The 19,921-nt window shown below is 33.8% G+C and overlaps 1 protein-coding gene across 10 annotated transcripts in view; it reads right to left on the reverse strand.

The window, feature by feature from the left end:
- Nucleotides 1-19,921, reverse strand: part of LOC134242113 (IQ motif and SEC7 domain-containing protein 2-like) — a 63,777-nt gene that overhangs the window by 17,259 nt on the left and 26,597 nt on the right. For 6 of the 10 annotated variants that reach the window (XM_062724138.1, XM_062724145.1, XM_062724141.1 and 3 more), the window contains exon 2: nt 2,227-3,735. In XM_062724138.1, the coding sequence (XP_062580122.1) occupies nt 2,227-3,735 (1,509 nt within the window). Of the gene's footprint in view, nt 1-2,226; nt 3,736-4,042; nt 4,114-10,703; nt 10,924-14,596; nt 14,753-14,886; nt 14,982-19,921 lie in introns of those variants that run through there. The other 4 variants (XM_062724140.1, XM_062724142.1, XM_062724144.1 and 1 more) reach the window with 4 other exon arrangements.

Consider the following 19,921-nt stretch of genomic DNA (forward strand, 5'->3'; position numbering starts at 1 on the left):
CATAAGTGGGTCCTGCATGTACTGTGCCATGTGATGCATTTCTTTGCTGGCATAATTCATTTAATTCTAATTAATTAATGAAATGGAGAAAACAATTCTTCCTTTATATACATGTAGTTATAAACTTTAGGATCTCAAACACCAATATCTCATTCACATTTAGGAATTATGTCATAGTGATTCAGATAGTCTCAACCTTTTTATTTTCTTACAGAATTTTAGCGTCAATACCTGAATTAATCTATATGTACCAAGTTTTTTTCACTTCCATCAAGTTTGAGATAATAAGGTTTGACTGTGAAATAGAATTGAATTACTTTCTCCTACCAATAATCCAAAGTAATGATGAATTTGTATTATATATTGGACTTATCCCACAATATTTACATTTCCAATGTCTTTGTCTGAGATAAAATTACCAAACATTAAAGTGTACATTATTTCCCCAACAATGTATTGGCACGGTTCCAAAAAAAACCACATGCAGGGTGGGACAAACAGCTAAACTGACGCAGGGCTTTGAGCGCGTGGATTGGGCCATCCTTAAAAAATTGTTTGTTTGGAATTGCCGCCCGAAGGGTTTCTGACAGTCAGGAGGGAGGGAGGGAAATTATTTTTTTTTTTTTAAATTGAAGATAAATTTCAAATTTTTGATAAAAATCTCAGTAAACAGTAAATACATTTTCTGGCTTTTAGAAAAAGTATCTACCATCAACAAAAAGACTAATTTTACATAGATCTGATATTATATTTCAGTGTTATGTATGGTGTATGTGATACATTTAATGGGCAAAAAAAATTGATTATAAATAAAAAAAAATCTTCCTACTTTTGGTCAATAAAATTTTTTCAGGAGGGGGCATTTCAATAAGGCGGGAGGCAATTCCAAACAAACTATAATTTTATTTTGGCCTTGGCGGATTCAAAGCATGTAAATATAAGGAATAACTGTCAGATTTTTCAATTTCATGAAGATGATCAATCGATTGGCTTGCGTGATAATTTTATGCATAAACGCTTTCGGCGTTTATGCAAATTATCATGCAAGCCAATCAATTGATCACTTCATAAATTGAAAAATAAGACAGTTATTCCTTAAGGTAGGATTCTTCTCACATTTCTTGTATTTAAAAATTATTTAAATTTTCACAGAATCAAGAGGACAATATCACTAAGTGATGGTATCAGTGAGATTAAATTTGACCGTTTAATATTAGAGACAAGGTCAGGTCAAGGTCATTACCTTTTCCATGGACATAAAGAATAAAAAAATACTGTTTTCAGTCATGTGATCCCTACTTGTAATTCAAAAGATTGAATGTTATTCTTTTTGCATAAAAAGATACCACCATATTGGGCCTATAAAATGATATTACCAAACTGACATGGATTATTTAAATGAAATATATTTGCTAATCCGAACTACTTTTCTTAAATTTTTAGGATTTATTAGTTATTTTTATATGCTTCCTATATTTAACTTTTTCCAGTTTTCACATATAGTAAAGTTGTCAGATTAAGGTACAAAATGGTACAAAAACTGAAAGTTTTGATCACTAAGAGAGAAAAAACACTTTTGAAGGATTTTTGGCTCAAATTTGTACTTAGATGTGAAGCATTTAAAAGCCAACATAGTTCTAATATGTATGAAAAATCTTATTTATTTGATATATTTTGAAACGTGTGTCCCTTATTATTAACTTAACTTACATTTGAAAATTTCGTCTAGTCTTTGATTGTGTAAAAAATATAACTAAATTCAATGATCTTTAATAATTTTGAGAGGCAGAAAAGTAGATATTTTCATACGCCACCATTCCGCCAAAAATATGTTCCCTGCTAGTTTTCAGACGCAGTTTACCGTTTCTATTTAAAGTTGTATAATGATGAGGAAAGAAAAAAATGGTCTTTTAAACTTCTTACATCTAAATATATGACATATCAAGAAATGTACTTTGAATATTTCATCTAGTCAAAAACCGGAGAAGAATCCTACCTTAAGTCAAACCTTATTATCTGTAACTCACTGGGGTTAACAAGATATTTAAAATATTTAACTCAATCCAGCATACCAATGGTATGTGCATGATGTGTGAGGCACAAACATCTATCTGAGTTTGTGAGAATGGATCAAATATCATTTTTTTAGTCCTTCTAACAGAAATTTGGAAACAAACCAGTTATGTTCATCAAAATTAATTGTCAGATCTACAATTGAATACTTACTTGTTGAACATATTGAGGCCTATACGATATGTGCGTTTCCGTGACTTGTCTGATTTATGCACACCACTATGTCCACCATGTTCTGGCGCCCCACTTATCCTTATTTTACGCTGGTACACTAAACTAGACTCACTTCCTATACTAATAGTTTCCGAACTCGGAGAACTCGAACAAGGAACATCCAGTAGTGAGTCGGCTTCACTGAGTTCTGATATGTTGCTCATGCGTTTCGGTTCCTGAAGTTTGTTGGAAATGGGTGCAGGAGGTGTTCCGTTTGTATTAGCACCTTTACGTTTCCAAATAGGCGAGGCCTCTGGACCTCGAACAGGTACCTGAGGTGGCTTTTTACCCGATAATGAACCCGAACTGTCATTTTTACGCATTTTAATTCCCTGTTGCATGTAGTATTTGTGAGTTTGGTCTGCCATTTGTTTTTGTTCAGGCGATCTCATTGTTTCTAATGGCTGGACAGAGTCTATTTTAATTTGTAAATCTCCTTGGCTACCATAGGAGCCAGAATCTGAGAAGTTTGACTTGTAAGAATCGTAACATTCACTTTTATTTTCTAATGTGTCTGTACTTGCATTGGAATAGAGTGATGAGGCGGACATTTTCTTGTGATTATAGCCACCACAATACATTGATCCATCCTGATTACTCTGATCACTATGAAAACTTTCTGCTAGCACTATTCCTGTGTCTTTATTTTCCAGTAAAGTTTCAAAGTCGAGACTATGCGGATCGATTGCACTTTCTGCAGGCGTAGGCTGAGGAGAGTCACTAGCACTGCTTTCATTCATTTCAGGACAAGAGTTTCGGTTATTATTGGTTTCGTTGGAGACAGATTTTGTATCTTTCGGAATTTCTGTAAGATCTATCTCCTTGTGTCGTTCTAGTTTTCTCTTATCTGTTATTCTTTTGTAAGGTAATTGGGAGTCAAATCGTGTATTTTGGTCCAAAGACATTTGCTGTCGTAGTCGGTTTTCACCGAATCGAAGCTTATCACTGTCCATCCGTTTCCCGACCACATCCGAGTGTCTTTGTAAATCACCATTACCTGGTAAAATCGGTGATGAATTCATAAAATAAGCATCAGCACTTACAGTATTACTTCTTCCTAATTCAGATAAACGTTTCGATAATCGACGTTCACCAACAGCTATTCGTAATTTTTCAAAGTTTCTGTTCATGGTATACTGGCGAAATGCCCTCTGTATAATTTTGGCGGCCCGCCGTGATCGTATAGATCCACCGTACTTTCTTTCCAACATTTCCACCTGTTTGTCCTGCAAGTCTTGTGAGAGTTCGTAAGCCACGGACTGTGACCTTGAGCGTTTTATTTCGTCTTCATTTCTTCGAAATGACCTTTGTCGTTGACAGCGGTTGCTGTGGAGACTGGTCTGGTTGAGGAGTCTGCTGCTTCGCGGCGACTCGAGTGGCGATCCTCCGACAGAACGAGAACGATTCTTGTTCCGCAGAAATTCTTCTCCGCTGTGGGAGCTAGTGACACTGTAAAACAGAGAAAACACAAATTAGATCCAATCTCCTGGAAGAACATATGATGTTTTGAATAGACATATCTATAATACTAAGATTACACTCCAATGTCTGTCTGAAAAAATCTAAATATACAAAAAAAATATGCACCATTTCTTACACAAGAACATAAAAATAAGAAGATTAATGGAACTAAACCCTCTACACAGCACTAGAAACATTATTTTTCTCTTTCAAAACAAATCATCTTCAAACATTAATAGCAAGTTTTCTGTACAATAACATGATAAATCAATTAAGACGAAGCAAAGAGAGATACCTGAAACTGCAGCAAAAAGGTATACCCTCTCCTTACAAACTCTAACACAACAAAGAACAATGTTTTTTTTATTGCCCTTTGTTTAAAAAAAAAAAGCCAACTGTCCTTACAAATAATTCAGTTAGTAAACAGAACAGAGAAATCCCTGATAGCCATCCCAATCAATAACAGATCTAGAAATTAATGGATGCTGCTGGATGCGGAACATTCAGTTACACTATGTATGGACCACAAGGTCTAATTAGCGAAGGTCATCAAAGGATGATACAGCGATCAATAGAAGTCTAACTGATGAGCCCCAGGCATTAAGCATTGGGTCCATTAGCCCTCACTCTGTCACACCAGTTACAGGCTATAATGATATCCAAGGACAAAGACCTGCATAAAAGGGAGTTATATTGCCATCGCTTATGAAATCAGATGGAAGAAAGAAAACAAGCCATGCCTGGGGTTCATAAAAAAACAGACATCTGAAGGTTTTAATTATGTGGCCTTGTTTGATAAGCTATAATGCGGTAACTTAATTATTCAGTCTGCTTTTATTATTCAAGGAAGCATCATTTTCAAAGAAGATACAGAGGATTATTAGCTAAGTCATAGCACAGTTCTGTCAGTATTAAAAAAACATTGTGTCCCGGGTATATTTGCATTAAGAAATTAAAAGCTCTGCAGGTCCCTGTTCATAAGATTTCACCAGGGGAAATTGGAAGCATCATAGCAGGTCTTGACAAGACATTTGTACCTCAGATTTCATCAGGAGTAGGCATGGACCTATTTTAAACAAACAGTGTATTCTGTATTACAAATTAGCCACACTTGTGCTCTCGGTAAAATCCTTGAGAGTGTAGAAATATATATTCCAATCTAAACATAATCACATAAGTTTAAATGAATGCCTGCTGAGTGTTTGACAGCCTGATAATTAGTGGCATGATGTCGGAGCAAATTCTGGAGGAGAGTTTCAAGGGTCATGTGATACTTAAGAGGTCAAGGACTTGAACATAAAGAAAGTTCTGAATCTGAATAGAGATTTTTTTTTCTTATCAGAAAAAGAAGGATATCCATCTGTTTCTGATAGAAGGAAACACGTTATAATGAGAAAGTCACTTGAATTTAGTAGGACTAATAAAAGATCATTGCACAATCTATTGTTTAATACAATTAGTACTTCAAGTGTTCAGACACATTTATCATAATTTCAATGAGCCATGTTTTGTCAGCTCATTAATTCTGTGTTAAGCATAATGGATCCCTTTACTTTAAGTCACAGATCAAAGGATCGATGCTGATTCATATTTAAGAAGGATGCATTTATTTTTTTAAAAAGGCAACCCTTTAAAAGTTACTCATCAGATCTTACACTGAGAAACTATATGTAAAAAATTTAATTACAGTTCTATAAATATAGTTAAACTCATTTAGTAAGAACGCGGATTTTTCGAATTCATGGATATAAATTATCATCAAAGTTATCTTTGATCCCCATCTACATAAAGTTTAAATGGACTCCTTATACGGATATAAGGTCAGTTACAGCACAGCACAGTTAAGGTTACAAAAAGGAGGCGGAGCCTAATTTGTACGGGAAAACTTGACTATGACATCATACACAATATACGTCATACAACATTTCTTTAAAATACCATAAAATGAGTTTATCTGCTAATTTAACCAGTAAGAAATCATCAAACTACATAAAAACTTACTACAGTGTGTTGTTTTGTCGTTAGTTAAATCCCACATAACAAGTTATAAACAAGTCACCTATCGCAATACACTTGTCAATATGACGTCATTTCTTACAACGTGACGTAGTTTGTATGCCCTGAGAGACAGATCAAGTAATATTTTCTCAACAAAATATGTATTCTCTAATTAAATAAAATATCATTTACAGATATTCTATGGGCCAATAACTTGAATTTAATGTCTTCTTCACTATTTTATTTATATATTTTCTGTACATTACGTATTTAATTGACACTGCCGTATATCTGTATGCAAGTACATCGGAGGATAATGTGGGGGGTCTTAATAAATCGATCTAGTGCAAGGACATACACTCTATGGATCCAAGTAAGCTTTTACATTTCAACTCTAGAACTATTAAGGTATCTGAAAAGTGTTGCGATCCTGATGAAATCTTAAAAACAATTTAATTATATCAATAATTCATGCCGCTGACCAGCAAAAAATATAGCATTCGGTCAAACAAGTATAATTTTAACATTGAAATTGCAGAATTTATACAGGATCGCAGCACTTTTTAGAAAATACAATGCGTGTTGAAAATATTTATATACTAAACTTGGAAATTTAACTTGGTTATGCCCTTGCACTAGTGATATTTATATGTAACATCAATACTTCAAGTTAATGTGCTAGAATCGCGTGACTGCCGCATCACGTGACTAGTCTAAATATAAAATTTAATCGCCCTCGACATGTAGTTATCAATAATAGTTGCAATTATCCTATATAAATAATGTACTAAAAATAATCGCCATCCCGATTACGAATACATTTTTAAATACAAAAATTATTCGATATTTCCATTGCGCACCTTAACTGTACTGCGAGATATAGCAAAGTAATTTCATAGGTCCCAGTGACTTCGTTATAACCGAGTTTTACTGTATATCAATTTTGATTTCTTAAAAATCAAAGAAAATATTAATTGACTTTATTTATAGCATCAATCATGATACATCAAAACATTAGAAAATAACATACAAGTGCTAGCAAGTAAATGTTTTACCTTAATTAAATGAAAATATATTCCACATCCAGGTATATCCTGAATTCCTCAATTTACAATATAAAGTGTCAAAAAAGCTCACTGTATACCTGTATATATAATTATATTATTGATTCTCACACATATATTCCAAACACCAGCGTATTAACACAGCAATGCTCCTAGTACCAATAGGAAAACAATAAAACACACAATTAAATGTATATCTCCATTGTATGTATATTGGTCTGTCTACAAGAAAATGGACTCAAGTATTCAGATCACAATTTAAACTCTCCCCCTCGGAAATAGTGCACAGGTGGTCAGATTCGAGTAGAGTACTGGGTATTTGGGATCAGTCAATGTCAATCAAAGCTTTAGGCCTTTAAGTGGATTTATATTATTATTTTTCGGTGATAGCTGTGGGTTTGCGTGACAGATAGAATTTCGGGCTACCAGGCTTAGACAGCGGTGAAATCGTCCTTGTCATGTATCAGGGTACTTTAATAGAAAAGGGTAAACTGCTAATTATAATCCTATTGGTGGCCTACTGAGACTTGGGTTTATAGAGTAGAAAGAGGATCATATATATTTAATGAGCAGAAAAGTAGTTAAATCTGATTTTCAGATTATAGACTACTAGCTGACAGCTCCTAAGATTGTATATATATACAGCTACTTAATGCCATGCTAGAAAAGAATTGTATGTATTACATAATCATTGTCTGAACAAAAAGTAGTAACGCTCCTAAGAAAACCAAGCTAATGAAAGTGTTTTTACTGCATGTATGCAAGCATTATAATATTGTTGTGCTTGTAAGAACAAGCATCAGAATTACAAGAAACAAATAACTAAAAAATGACACTGTTTATGAAGATCAGTTCCATATTTTTTAGTGCTGACGATTGCAAACTGTACTTTCGTTTTTACCTTCATTATAAAGTTAGCTCAATAAATAAATTAAGTGCTTAGCATATAAAGCACCCTCAAAAACTATCAATTTAACCCAAGATTTAAGCATATTTTTATATATAATTATCATTTATCCTTCCTCCTCTTCCTTTCCAATATAACTGATTTTTTTTTATTGAAATTTAGTCAATGATTATGCAGATGCACCAATCCCATGAAAACCAATACATGTATGGGCAAAAACCTCTATTAATTCTCACCTCCTACACAATACATGTTGTTTATAATCAACAAAACAATTTAATATATGACTGAATTATAATGTAATATATTTTACATAAATTACATGTAAAGGAAAATTAGGGTATTGACTCTATCATTTATACTTATGAGTGTTCTTACCAGTTTGAAAACAGGTCTAAAATCCCAATCATATTGTCAAAGTTTCACTTCAGAATTCTAGTCCACTTAAATTACCTCCACAAAAAATATCCATCCATCCCAACCTCATTTTTATTAATACGAAATATTTCCTACATAACTGCCTGTTGATTCTGATAACCTTCAAAAATAAAATCCTCCAAAAGAATTAGAGAAGTGAGCACCATGTGGTCTCAACCGAACACCACCGAACACCTGGTGGATACAAGACCAGTATCTTTTTGAAAAATTCCTGGCTTCAAGGAAGGAACAGGGCAACTCCATGCAGGGTGAACATGAACCTGTTCTACTGAAGAATATTTATTGTAGGAAGATCTGTCTGCATTAAACGGTCATTAGTTGGTGAGTGGTCAAGAAATTGTATGACAAATTGACCATAACATTCTGATAAATAACGGGATAAAAGAAATCAAGAGAATCTGCACAGTTTGGGGCTTTTGATTAACATCAGGGAAGATAAATGCCATGTGTAGAATTTATTTATAAGCAAACAATTAATTGATAAACAGGTTGTTAATTAGCTCTCTCTCTCTCTCTCTCTCTCTCTCTAAAATGGATGAAATTGCACCCCATTAAAAGCAGCTGTGATACTTTTTTATCAGTTTCATGTATCTCTTCAATTTTTGTAATGAATGATTCAAAAATTGTGTGGAAAAAGTAAATCAGGAACACAGATGTTAAATAAATTGAATTGCCTACAGATTTCTTCATTCACTCAATCGTGACAAGGGGCACAATTTGCATAGAGGCTGTGACTGGTCAATAGGGAAAGCTTACTCCTCCATGGCACCTGATCCCACCTAATTTTTGTTTGCTCTAGCTGACTCACAACTATTTTGATTGTTTTAGTGGACTTTGAACTTGATTACTGTTTGTTTTTCTTTATAAATATATATATGTGTACCAATCCAACATTTGACAGCTTAATATCAATCCATGACAACAGCTTGGGTGATTGATAAAACAAACTTTTATGATGGCTGCAACAATTCGATTTTGAAAGCATTATCTAATCTGACCTTTCAATTTGCACTTTTCAAAATACATTATTCACACACCTATAAAGCAAAGTGCACAACAGTACAGTACAAAGACCCTTTTCTGCCCTAATTATTTCAAATCACTGCAAACTGGCAGGAATTCTGGTTTTATTTACAAAATGTAAAGATCCCTCTCTTTGTGTTTTTTCGTATAAAGAAATCTGTGACTTGTGTCGTACACAAAGATTGACAAGTAAATTACACTCCCTTAAGACAGGTAATAATGTCTGGTGCCCTTTCAGGTCAGTCGGCAGCCAATATTTACATGTCAGCAAGTACACTAATTTGTTCCCAGCTTAAATCTTCGGTTTAAAAGGTCTATATACCTCAGGCTTTAAGGAAAGACAATGAAGGGATAATATAATTAAATTTCATGATATATCTGGTAGTTGTTTTAAAGGTGCATACACTCCGGTCAGTTTTGCACTGATTTGATCGATTTATTCAATTGTGCCAATTCATTACAAGGATAGGAATTTCAACACTAAAAGAAATCGTTTCAGAACATTCTAGCTGTTACCAATAATTACAGAAGCTGGGAAATTGGACCAGAATCCAGGGTGTGCTGCAATGATGAATAAAACATCAAGTAATTACATTGATTCTGGCCTGAAAAAGTATCCAGGTATGCAGAAGGAATGCAGAAAATCAATACAACACCTGATTATAAGCTATAGATACAGTACTCACACCCTATATAGCTGAACAGTACAGGTGATTTTTTAACCTTTATTGATGAAAACTTATACTTAATACATGATCTGGGGCTGATATAAAAAGTATGCCAATGGGTATTAAACCAAGTGATTAAAGTCTTCCAAAATACCATATTATAGTAACTTCTGAAAAGATTCTACAAACAAACACAAGTCATGTCCAAACAATAAAAATTTCCCCTCACTTTTTGGCCAATTTTAATCCTTCTTGAATTGAGAATTTAAGTAGTAGAGGAAATCCTGGAAGAGTGTCTATGTATACAGGGATAAAAAGAAATCTGGAGCACATGTAATTATAAAGCTCTTAACATTTGTATATAAACCACATGTCAACACAACTCAAAGTCCTCTGTACTGAAACCCACTTCCTAAAGGATGTCAGGGTTTTTAAATTTCAAATTTGATTCAAGAAAATTAATTTTACAAGTATTTTAACATTGCATGATCAAAGAAAACTAAAGATTTAAAATAACCACTTATCAACTTGATATTAATTACATTGTATATAGCGACATTCAGATAATTATCCAACCTTACAGTTTGAGATAAATGTACTAATGGAACTCTTTGGCAATTATATACCTCTGTAAATATACTTAGATTAACTCTCCACTGCTTTAGCTATTTGGTTAGGATGAAGATCTAAGTGCATCAAAAATATCACATATCTTAAATGAGCATTCAATGCTCAGCAGAAATACTTTAAACTCAGATTCCCTGAATATTTCTCAATCACTATTTTAAACATTAAGCTGATTTTTGTGAACCTGCATGAATCAACTGTGTAATCAATGGAATGCTACGAAAAACTTACCACAACATATTTGAAGCCATTAACAAATGAGATCTCCGAAAATGGAATATACTTGACGATCAATGTTATCTTTCGATGTTCGCTGAGTGAAAATCTACTCAAATTGAGACCAGCGAACAGCAAAACTTCCGTGTAAAAATCCACACATAGTCATTATGTCAACCTATATTTGTTTTTCCTCTCGCTTGCACATCCACAACAAATATCATGTGAGGGACGATATAATAATTCCGTGCTTAGATTATAGCAACTGCACACATAGTCTGCAGCACACAGTGGGCTGTCCGGTCTATCAGCACACTTTGCAAGAGGATGACTAACACACTAAAGTTAATTCCAATCAATAAAAAATCCTATAGTCAATACACAGCAAACACTGAGAGACCCAGTAATAAATTGTTTGTCCTTCAGAAACATGCAAATGTAAATTTCAACCTTATACAACAGATTTCTTTTTTCGACGTATAACCGTGAACCGACAATATTGCATCACGACATTGTCACCCACATTTTTTCGGTGCACGGAGAAACAACACGGAAATCGATTTCCTGACATTATGTGAAAAAAAAATGACAAGAGACACTGCAAATTGTGACTCAAATCTCTCACAGATTTTGTCTCTCTGCTTGAGATTATCTGTGTTCTACAAGTGATCAATGTGAAAAAGGCAATGAAAAGCCTTCACGATCAAATATCTCTTACACTGCAGTTTTAAATCTGTTAAATGGTTTGACTGTACAGTATTTAATGTATCAATAGGTGGATCTATTGATTAAAATCTGAGAAAGTGTCTAGGAGAAAATGGGGGAGGAAAAAACTACTGGATCTGCATCAATTCATTTGAAATATTAATTATCCAATGCGTCATTTACAGACAAAGACCTACAAAATGGTTTGAAGAAAAGTCATCGACTCCTGCAAGTCCCACCCATATAAACAAACTCATAATATAAATATGAAAATAAAGGGACTTATCATTTTAAACAAACAATTTTGTGCATTGTACAAACAGCGAAGAATAGGGAAGCTAACATAATGGTAACATCCTATGACGTAAATAAAGATAAAAATGCTGTAATTAAAATATATGCATGGATTTTCTCTCAAAATAAATTAACAATTTTATAAACATTGCAGTCTGCATCCTGCTGCAAATAGCATCTAGCTAATGAATTTAACATCAGTATAGTCCCAGTGATAAAGATTCTAGCAGGAAATTTTCTTGTATTTGATTTCTTGATTAAGCATCCACAAATGGCAATCTGCTTTTCAGTGAATTTCTACAGTTTAAATTATTACCATAAAAATTACGTTTCAATAAGAGATATCTGCAAAACACTTATGCCCTCCACCCCCAAATAATGGGCAGTAAAACTCTGTCAAAAATAGCAATACCCAAAACAGTACTTGACCTATAATTCTTATGATAAATCTGTATACCAATTAAATTTCATTTCAATATGTGCAACCTCTACAAAAAAAATGAACGGAAACTGATGGTAGACCGACAGACAGATCCCGACCCAATGACCGACTGACAGACAGCAGCAAAGCAAATTATATTATGCCCTCCCTTTATTGAAGGAAAATAAAAAAAATAAAAATTAAATAAAAATCATCCTATAGAGTAACAGAGATTTATTCTATGCCTAAGACTTGAACTTATTTTGAGGACCTCCGACTGCAAAGTCAGTATACACATATAGTTCAAGGAGAATACTTCAACAACTTTTCACACCCCTCTGACATTGTCAGATACCCAGAGATTGTACTAAACCAGACACCCATAGATCGTAAACCAAATAGTCTTCAATATCTTGTGATAGCTAACCAAAGACAAACAGTATGTCATAAAACTCCAGTCTGAACACACAGGTATACCACTCCATTGTTACAATGAATGAGGCTTTGTGCGTCAATTACTACCCCTTTGTCTCCAAATTGTGTACGTCAATTTGACCACTGACCAAGTTTGTTTGTTTTATAAACAGAAACAAATTCAGCTTGCCTACACCCTGTTTTGGGGAGCTCAATCACCTTTCCTAGAAATGAAGTAAATATAAAATCATTTGTTCATGTTCATAAACAACATTTTATGAATATATTCATGAATAACATTCATGTACCATCTTTGAAACATTCATGAATATGATTGTGAATTTTCATGAACCATTCATAAATTAAAGGTTCTGAAATTATGAATTTCATCTTGCAGGGGTGAATTTATATTTTGTTTCCTAGTACAACATGCCAATTACTTTCCAGCCTGCAGTTGAAATCGAGCAGAGGTATACAACTCCCCGAGTAAACAAATATTGCACATACCTGTCTACATCACCTTCTAATCCTACAGAAAAAAAATTCTGCTATTATATATATTACAAATTTTCTGAATATACAAGTATCAACATAATCCAGATGCATCAATGTTCAACAAAGCTCTGCAAATAAGCTTCATCATCTGAAACAGCAATCCAATTCTTTCTTTGCTTAAATTTACAAACCTCACCTTAAATGACACACAAAATATTACAGATTTCATCTTGACATGTAACTAAAATCACAGATGGTCAACAACTTCCATTATACAATTCTTCCAAACCTGAACCACTATCATGCGACCATATACTGTCAAAATCAGATAAGGTGTATAGGTCCTAATAGCCCACCCTTAGCCAGGGGTCAATCATTGTACATGATGGTAATTTTAATGGTGAGATCTGCAAAGTGATAGCATTAGGACCAGTCACTAAGCTACTCAGGGCCCTTTCAACAGGTGGTTAGAGCAACAATGGGATTAAGGAAATAACACATCAGCTGATTTATAGACTTAAAGGACATCAGATCCATATTATCAGATAATGATAGCCCTGCTTTGTGTAAAATCATAATTTTTATGGTTAGTAACAGACTAACAGTATATGCCGAAATGTTGAATGCATCTTCAAAATTTATCATATTCTAGCTGGAATACCACTTGACTGACAGTAATTACATGTACCTTTAATTAAATTCAAATAAATTTGTAACAAATTTATTTTTTTTTTGTTTTAATTAAAGAGGTACAAAGCATGCACTTGCATCATAAGCATACTTGTAAATTCTTGCACAAAATTTCCATTACCACCCACTGAACTTGTACATCGAATTGTAAAACTTATGTACACATCTTATTCTAATGCAATATGGTATAAAATATCTGCTTTCAAGGAAGTCATTTTAAAATAATCTACAAGAATATTATATTTAAATGGACATAATATCATTGTCTCTCCAGTACACATGGTTCATGATGCTGAGGTCCGTTCTTATATCATTCACACATTTATACAGGCTTATAGTGTATGTATTGTACAATCACGAAGTCCTGATGTTTAACCATCCTAAATATTCATGACTGCTTGGTTAACCTGCATTGGTCCAAGCCTCTAGCAATTACTGATTTGATATTCAAGTCGATACAAAATAAATATATCATAGTTGCCTAAAACGTGATGTATTGGTCAGCTGACCAAATCGGACTATCAATATAGGCAAAATATTTCGTCATTTGTAAATCTATTTTTGGTTTACATTATCCTGTTCAGTATTGTCATGTTAAATAAAAATCATTATATATGTCGATTGCTATAAATTATTGGCATCAATAAATTTGTCTAAGTACCAGCATTTTTCCTTTCAAGTACTGAGTAAAGCCCAAACAAGAATGTGGGCAAATGAATTAACATTATGGCCCAATCATCCTTACAAAGCTCAGTGGTACATACTGGGTCACTCGACATTTAGGTTGACTTAATGAGGACTTAAATCACACAGAAAAGCCCTGAGCCCAGTGTTATCCAATCAATCAATAACGACATCATTAACTCTCACAAAACTGAAGTACCCTTACCAACTCGGAGATCTTCTTGTTCTTCCTCTTTTCTCCGTCTCCATGTTATTTCTCTACGTAACTAACATTTAAGCTGACACACAAAAAAATCTCTCTCCTATAGCTGTCGTGAAAATGAAGTTCATCCTGAGCGACTTCCTTCCCAAATTTCCTCCCGCGACAAGTGACTAACGGAGAGTTATCCGAATAGTTACGAATACATAACAAACTATAACATAGAAGTTTATATACACCAGTACAATTGTACTGTTACACCTGTTTTCAATGGGGAAAGAGCTTAATAAAATTACCCATTTACAGCGCCTATGGATATAACTGTTCCATATTTTTCCACCAAAATGGAAATATCGGTCAAAATGTCTTTATCCATTTGATGTCACTCCAAAATGGCAGTTTCAAAATCTTGAGTGTTGGAGAAAACAAGGACCAGGACCTCTTTTTCACCACTAAACAATACAAAGAAAAGCAAACACAAAAAAACGGGGTATTACCCAGCGAATATAATCCTAAGGTCTCTTCTTACACCCTTTGCGACAGACTGCATTTTTATTTACCACTGTCATCCAACCCTTCAAATGTTTATCTTTAATCTTTTTTATCTCTCAAAAAATTGTGAATTATATACAAGGCATATCTGAAATTGTTTCAAATTACCCTTGTCCATTTAAGGTCTTGGTGGCTGACAAAGATTATTATAATGCTTAAACTTCAAATATGGTCATGAAACTGTTGCCAACTTGCCATCATATTAAGGAAATGTTTAAGCATATTTATCTACCAACTTAAGGAAAAGTATCCATGTTATATGAGAGTTACATGGGGAAGGAAAATATATACTTACTTAAAGAAATGACAATCTGAAAACTTGTTCATAACACTTATATTTCTACTGTTATTCAACAAAAACTACCTATACCAGACAACAATTAACCAAATCAAAACAACCATGTTTGTCAACCTACGTTAACTTTTTTGCTTAACTACTAGCTGTCAACTCTAGAGTAATATGATGTATAAGCAGGAGAAAAAGTGAACATTTCAAGCACTATATTTTTTATTGCTTGATTATAAGACTTCAATAAGAGAACTGTTCAACAGTATAATGATGAGGGATCAACTTACTTTATTAAGTCACTGATGAGGAGGTTGATTGAACTTATGGAAATACAGTAAAATAAGCTTATAGTGAACACACGTATAGTGAATTGAAACTTTCATACAGTAAAGTGATCCCTATAGCACTGTAATCGGAATATCCATTAGCATGACGTTTTACAATAACTGTATAAATCCTTCTGAATAGGTTTGTTTTCATGGAACAGGTCAGTGCAATACCTATATTTCAATCAGGCTGAATGTAAAGAAATGTGCAACAAAATTGAGGTATTGATAGAGTGAAACATGCACTCACTTCTAAATCTGTTTTGCTTAAAAAAAAAAAAAAAAAAAAAGAGAGTTCATTTTGGGATATAGTAAAATAAAAGACAACATATTCCTTGCACTCCCCAAAGATCTTCTGGTTCTTAGACTCCCTTTTAATTAATGAGTATACACTAGTACATTTATCTTTGACATCAGAATGCATGAAGCCTAATACTGGAGCCTTACAACTTCTGATCAAACACTTCTCCTGCAATTTGTCCTGATGAAAGCAAGAAACTCAAACTCAGAAATCTCTGGAAATTTGGCATTCAGAATCCCGAGCACTGAGCTCTGGCAACCAGCAGATGTTACTTGTATCAGTTCGCTGACTTTTTTAACTGTTAGCACACTCAGTAAGGGTAAAATTGCTGAACCCTATGATTTGATGGATTAATTGAGTGAAATCATCAAAATCTTAATTCCAGATCAAAGGAGATGTTTGAAGAATTATAGGGTTACAAATTGATGAACAAGAAAAGATTTTTAATTATAGCATTTGGTGAAAGTATGTTATATAAAAAGAACGTCCTGTTCTCAAAATAGATTTCTTCACCTGAAGAACGTTGATTTGTCTTCCAGTTTGGCTTTCTGTAATAAATAATCTTGAGATCCCTATAGACGAACATAAACAAAGTATAAATTTTCACAAGAAAAACGAGAGTGAACAATGAATATCATTCATCAATGAATCATTTTACAGCTGAACATCTGTTTTTTATTTACTTATTCACTTCCTGTAAAAATTTACTGCCCAAATGGACTCATCTTCATCGATATATATTCATCATGAAATTACATCTGTTTTATAAATGTAATGATAAAACAGTCAAATCTCAATCAATGTTTTGATTCATTGAAGAAGTGAATAAAAACTTTAGGATATCCAAGAAATAGAGATATTGAAGAAAATTTATGAATTAAAAAGTACCTCAACTGCTAGTACATTAAATGACAGTTGAAACCTATATTTACAAACACACTCTTAGTCTAGTTTCAGTTCTTCTGATATTAACAGGCTTAAAAAGACAACAGAACAATATTAAGTGCCCAGTAGTGTGTATGTTTGTTTGTTTGTTGTGCACATCCCTCTTAAGAATTTTTCACTCCTATAAAGATGCCACGTGCCACTTGTGGTGGAGGGCTGCAAATTTATTACCTATATACTCAACAAGGGCCATTGAGGTGATTGCTTTATATAACACCTACTGGGACACCTGACCTTGGTTTAAACATATTAAATAATCTGATGGCCCGACTTCCATGTTCCACAATGGATTTGAACCCACAATGTAACGATCAGCTCCTTACTCCCCAACTCTAACTTTAACCACTGTGCCACATGCATGACTATATAGTGCCTAAGTGCTTTAAAAGAAATTTGTGGTCTCAGAAGATCTACTGATGAGAGAAATCCATATCATCAATCATTTATCAGAAACATCAATACCATGATGGGCAGCCATAATATATTGCAAACCTTGCAACCATGAAGGAGGCATTGAACTCGATCTAGAGCTATTTTTCCCCTTATGACCATCAGCAGCAATGGTCAAGGATTTTCATAAAAACATATTAATCTGCAAATGCTTTATTTGCTCTCATTCTCATTGATATGGGAGAAGAATGACAGATCTAAGCTATAACAAGTGATGAAACAAAAACCTATTTGCGGACTTTCCAACCAATTCTTTGGTGCCAGTTTCTGAAGAGAGGTCAATTTCTGCAATACTTGATGTAGTTTGGGAACCCATTAGCATTCTCTTTAGTATAATCAATAGGTCTTTCACACATATGACTGAAGCTGATGAAATAAGAGGAGTGCTTCAGGGACCTTTATAAATGGGCAGAACTAATGAGTCCATGCAGTCCTCATGGAAGGTCATCCCACTGTAAACACAGATCCTTAACTTTACAATAGGTGCATTTAGGTATTTATTATATATCAGATGAATTTATCATGGTAATAAATGAAATAAATAAAATTTTGGAATAATTAAAATTATAGTCATTGACAAGTTTCACTAAAAGTACTACCAGTAATGAAGGAAAAAGTGAGCTAGCTCCCCCAAAACTTGACGGTGAAACACATAATGAAAGGCACAGCGCACTTTAAATACATAGTATAGATCAAAAAGGGCAATAATTGCAAAAAAAATAAATCTTCACATCAAAATGTCTTGCACATGAGGACATTTAAATGTGGAATGAAGTTTCTAGATATATAATTGAATCAAAATTTCTTGGCATTATACAAATCCAAACATTAATTTGAAGTGGTTGGGGGGGGGGAGAAATTTTCTTGAATAATAGGCAAAACTCTTTGGGATAAAATAATGGAATATGTCCTAAATATCTGCATAGGTTGACAAAACTATGTACAACCATTTAAGAGGAGTGGTGCTGACAAACTGTTCATCTCTATAGTCAAAATATGGCAAAAAAGTCTAAGTTGGAAAGTGTGGAAATTCCCGGAAAAATAAAGGAACTGGAAATTTCCTGGTAATATGCACATCTGCATTCTGTGTAGTGGTTTATGAGCAGTTGCACTGACAAACTGTTCATCTCTATATTCAAGGTATGGCCAGAAACCTAAGTTTTTAGTGCAGGATGTCCCAAAAAAAATAAAGGAATCGGAATTTCCTGGTAATATGCACATCTACACATTGTGTCCTAAATATCTGCAAAGTTTGACGAAATTCTGTGCAGCGGTTTATGAGGAGTTGCGCTGACAAACTGTTCATCTCTATATTCAAGGCATGGCCAAATGCCTAAGTTAAAAAGTGCGGAAATTCTCGGAAAAAAATAATGGATTCAGAATTTCCTGGTAATATGCATATCTACACATTGTGTCCTAAATACCTGCAAAGTTTGACGAAATTCTGTGTAGCGGTTTATGAGGAGTTGCGCTGACAAACTGTTCATCTCTATATTCAAGGTATGGCCAAATGCCTAAGTTAAAAAGTGCGGAAATTCCTGGAAAAAATTAAGGAGTTGGAATTTTCTGGAAGTCTGCACATCTACACATTGTGTCCTAAATATCTGAAAAGTTTGACAAAATTCAGTGCAGCGGTTTATGCAGTTGCGCTGACAAACTGTTCATCTCTATATTCAAGGTATGGCCAAATGCCTAAGTTTGCGGAAATTGGAAAAAATAAAATGAAAATAAATATGCACATTTACACATTGTGTCCTAAATACCTGCAAAGTTTGACGAAATTCTGTGCAGCGGTTTACAGGAGTTTGACAAAAAAAAGAGGACTGACTGACTGACGGGTCAAAAACATTATACAACTAGTAATTAAGTAATACAATGGACCCCATCAATCAAAATGGCAACATGGAACTTGACTTCAAAACAATCCACAGAAGGGAATCGTAAAAACTTCATCAACTCAGAAACAAAACCAGACACTGGACTAATTTCAGCATCAGAACAATAAGCATATACCATGATGCATGTAATAAGTTAGGTATTCTTAACAAAAACCAATTGCTTCCTTCAGCAGTCAGTGATCGAACCACAAAACACAATTTTACCCTAAAAATTTTACATTCTGCCTATCTTCCTAAGACCATTCCTATAAAACAAGGGAGTGTACAGTGTTCTCCCTTCTTTGAATTTTACAGATGTAAAAAGTTTAGTTTTTAGTGATCTTTATAATTTTTTCTATTTCAGCGTTAACTGGAACTCCACTGGGAGGAAAATTAGACAAGGATGTGTTTTGCAGGCTGACTGCAATCATACTGAGGTGCTGTTTTTGTTCCATTCTGGTTATCTGTTGAAGTTTCTCTTTCAAACCAGTTTTTCATTAACACACAATTTTCTCTTTTTCTTTACTGATTACCAGTTTCATTTGCAGTCGGTTATTTATTTATATCTTATCTTTTAAAACAAGCCAACAT

The sequence above is a fragment of the Saccostrea cucullata genome, unplaced genomic scaffold (assembly GCF_032062105.1).
Source record: "Saccostrea cucullata isolate Sc308-1 unplaced genomic scaffold, CSIRO_AGI_Scuc_v1 ctg269, whole genome shotgun sequence".
Lineage (NCBI taxonomy): Eukaryota > Metazoa > Mollusca > Bivalvia > Ostreida > Ostreidae > Saccostrea > Saccostrea cuccullata.